At 34.6% G+C, this 2,735-nt stretch overlaps 1 protein-coding gene across 1 annotated transcript; it reads right to left on the bottom strand.

Moving 5' to 3' along the window:
* Window positions 1-420: 420 nt before the first annotated feature.
* On the bottom strand, window positions 421-2,037 carry LOC106338207 (probable LRR receptor-like serine/threonine-protein kinase At2g28960). The gene is made up of 7 exons (XM_013777237.1): window positions 2,017-2,037; window positions 1,919-1,934; window positions 1,593-1,807; window positions 1,348-1,474; window positions 1,186-1,251; window positions 914-1,105; window positions 421-770 (listed from the first exon to the last, which is right to left on the bottom strand). The coding sequence occupies exons 1-7, from the start codon at window positions 2,035-2,037 to the stop codon at window positions 421-423; spliced, it is 987 nt and encodes a 328-aa protein (XP_013632691.1).
* Between the last annotated feature and the right edge of the window lie 698 nt (window positions 2,038-2,735).

The following is a 2,735-nucleotide window of genomic DNA, read 5'->3' as shown; positions in this document are numbered from 1 at the left end:
ACATTGTTACGTTTTTAGTAGAAGGTAGAAGTTTAAGTAGAAAGAGACGGTGGCTTGTACAGCAGCGGTGCTCTTCAACAACGGCGGCGGTGGCTCTATGGCGGCGGCGGCTGTAATTGAATGTTTCTAGGTCAAAGGATTTTTTGCTCTGATACCATGAAATAAAGTGAATTCGGTTGCTTTCATTGATCAATTTACATCGATACATATACACATTAGTATTTCCTATTATGATATGGAAAGTATCTATATCGTATCTCAAGAAGATATTATTGACATATCCGCCCAATTATAAGTACCAATGAAGTTGTACTGATAATGGTCAACAAGATGATCAATGTTCGCAAACAACAAAATAAAACAAAACAAATGAATTCAGAAAATTTCAAAGCTTAGTGATTATCTGATTGTTGGCATAAGTTATCGTGCACTTGGGGTAACTTCAGTGGTAAAGCTCATGCTCAGTTCAACGGAACTTTTAGAGCCCATGTCAGGTCTTCCTCCTTGTCTTGAGTTCTCTAACGTAAGACACTCCTTTAGTTCATTAATAACTTGAGACATGTTTGGTCGTTTTTCAGAAGAAGAATTCACACATGAAATTGCTATCTCAAGAGCCTTCCAGACAGAAGTGGGCTCATACTCTCTATTGAGCCTTGGATCGACAACATTTTCAATATCTCCCTTCGTAAGCATGTATCCCACCCATGCTGCTATATGTGATCTTTCTCGGGTTTGTTGAATGACAGGTTGACTTGTGATAGTCTCCAATACTACAATACCAAAACTATAAACATCACTTTTCTCATTCAACCTATTTGTTCGATAATATCTACAAGACAAAACGCAAAGTTTCTTTGTTAAGTGAAGTTAGAAAAAAACAACGGTGATATTAGTGCGATGATATAAAACTTACTCGGGATCAAGATATCCAGGAGTACCAGCAACTGCTGTTGACACATGAGCTTCACCTCCAATATTGGAAAAGATCTCGAAAGACCAAAATCTGCAAGCTTTGCGTGGAAGTGCTCATCCAAAAGTATATTTGTTGTTTTGACATCACGATGTACCATTGGAGGCTTGCAACCCGTATGCAAATACTCCAATCCTATATTAATAGTAAAATTTGTTCATGTTACATGGTTAATGTAAAGAGATTGATGGGTGCTCAACTTAAAACAAACTAACCTTGTGCGGTTTCGATAACAATTTTTAGTCGACTTGACCATTTTAGAGGTGAGCCACCACGTTCACCTATAAATTAGAACATTTGAATGATGTACTAAAGACATGAAAATTTAAATATGGTAAGTAACCTTATTTAAAATTGTGGTGTACTCAAATTTATACCAGAGAGATGTTGTTTTAAGTCTCCATTGGGGGCATACTCATAAATGAGAGCCAAGTGCCCTTCTTCGTCACAATATCCTACCAGACTTACCAAATTAACATGGTGAACTCTCAAAAGAAGTTCCACCTGACCAACAATTCCAAAACATTATTTAGATACAGTACATTTTTAGTGAAGATTTATAAGCCATGTTAATTAGATATATTTCAATATATACATTATGTATTTATTAATCTTAACATACCTCTGCTTTGAATTCCTTATAGCCTTGTACTGATGATTGAGAAAGTAGTTTAACAGCTATCGGTTGTGTACCATTCAAAGAACCATGATACACTACTCCGAACCCTCCTTCTCCAAGAACTCTTTCAAAATTGTCTGTGAAGGCTACTACCTCTGAATAAGTGAACCTTTTGGTCTGCCTATTTATTGACCTTCCATTTGGTAATTCGTGTTGAACTGTAGAGGAAGAATAAAGTGTGACAACAAAAATATATGAGATTTGGTTTCCATTAGTATACCACATGCACGTTACAATAAGAATATATACATCTATAGTCAATTACATACCTTGCGTTGACTTTTTCTTTTTGAAAACAAGAATGAGAATTAGCACAGCTAAAATGACGGGCACAGATGCTGTCGATGTAATAACTGGTAAAACGTACTTCTGATTGTTCTTTTTTCATGACGCATCAGCACAAAGCTTGGGGTTTCCGTTGATCCTTAAGACCATAAATGTTGTCGAACATGATATAAAGTGAACAAAACTGGTGGAGGATTTGTTAAAAAAAAATACAGAAATTTGAAAATCTTACGTTAGCTTAAGTCCATTCTTTTCTCTATCATGAAAGACTTTAGGAAGAGGATCCATAAGGTCGTTCCAATTTAAATTTCTGACAAGGTTTAGTAAACATTACATTGACAATAGCCGAATCAAGTTCAAGTATAATATAAGTGACTAACAATGTTTGTGTAAAATCAGCTTACATGATCGATAATGATTTCATGTTAGCTAGAAATTCGGGCACTCCTCCAGTAAGACTGTTATTTGATAAATCCCTAGGGTTTGTAAAATATAAAAAGTCAGTTTTCTCGTTTATATGTAGAGAATACATTTTTTTCCTTGAAATTAAGATATATGTAATGATAAAAATTCAATGTCATGGTCACAGATAAATATGACAACACTTACTTAAGTTATAAGAAAATCATGGCCATACTCTTGTTGCAAAAACGTGGCCATCTTATTTCATGTTTTCTCATATTGATAGTAAAACACGAATCTATTCATCTTAGCATATAGAAAGCTACTATATTCGTTTTCAAAAAAAAAAAAAATTGAAAAGCAAAGGAATCTATAACAAAAAGTAAGCAAAATGAACCG

Source organism: Brassica oleracea, chromosome C4 (genome assembly GCF_000695525.1).
Source record: "Brassica oleracea var. oleracea cultivar TO1000 chromosome C4, BOL, whole genome shotgun sequence".
NCBI lineage: Eukaryota > Viridiplantae > Streptophyta > Magnoliopsida > Brassicales > Brassicaceae > Brassica > Brassica oleracea.
Note: the sequence above shows the minus strand (reverse complement) of the source record. Positions and strands in the feature narration are given on the sequence as shown.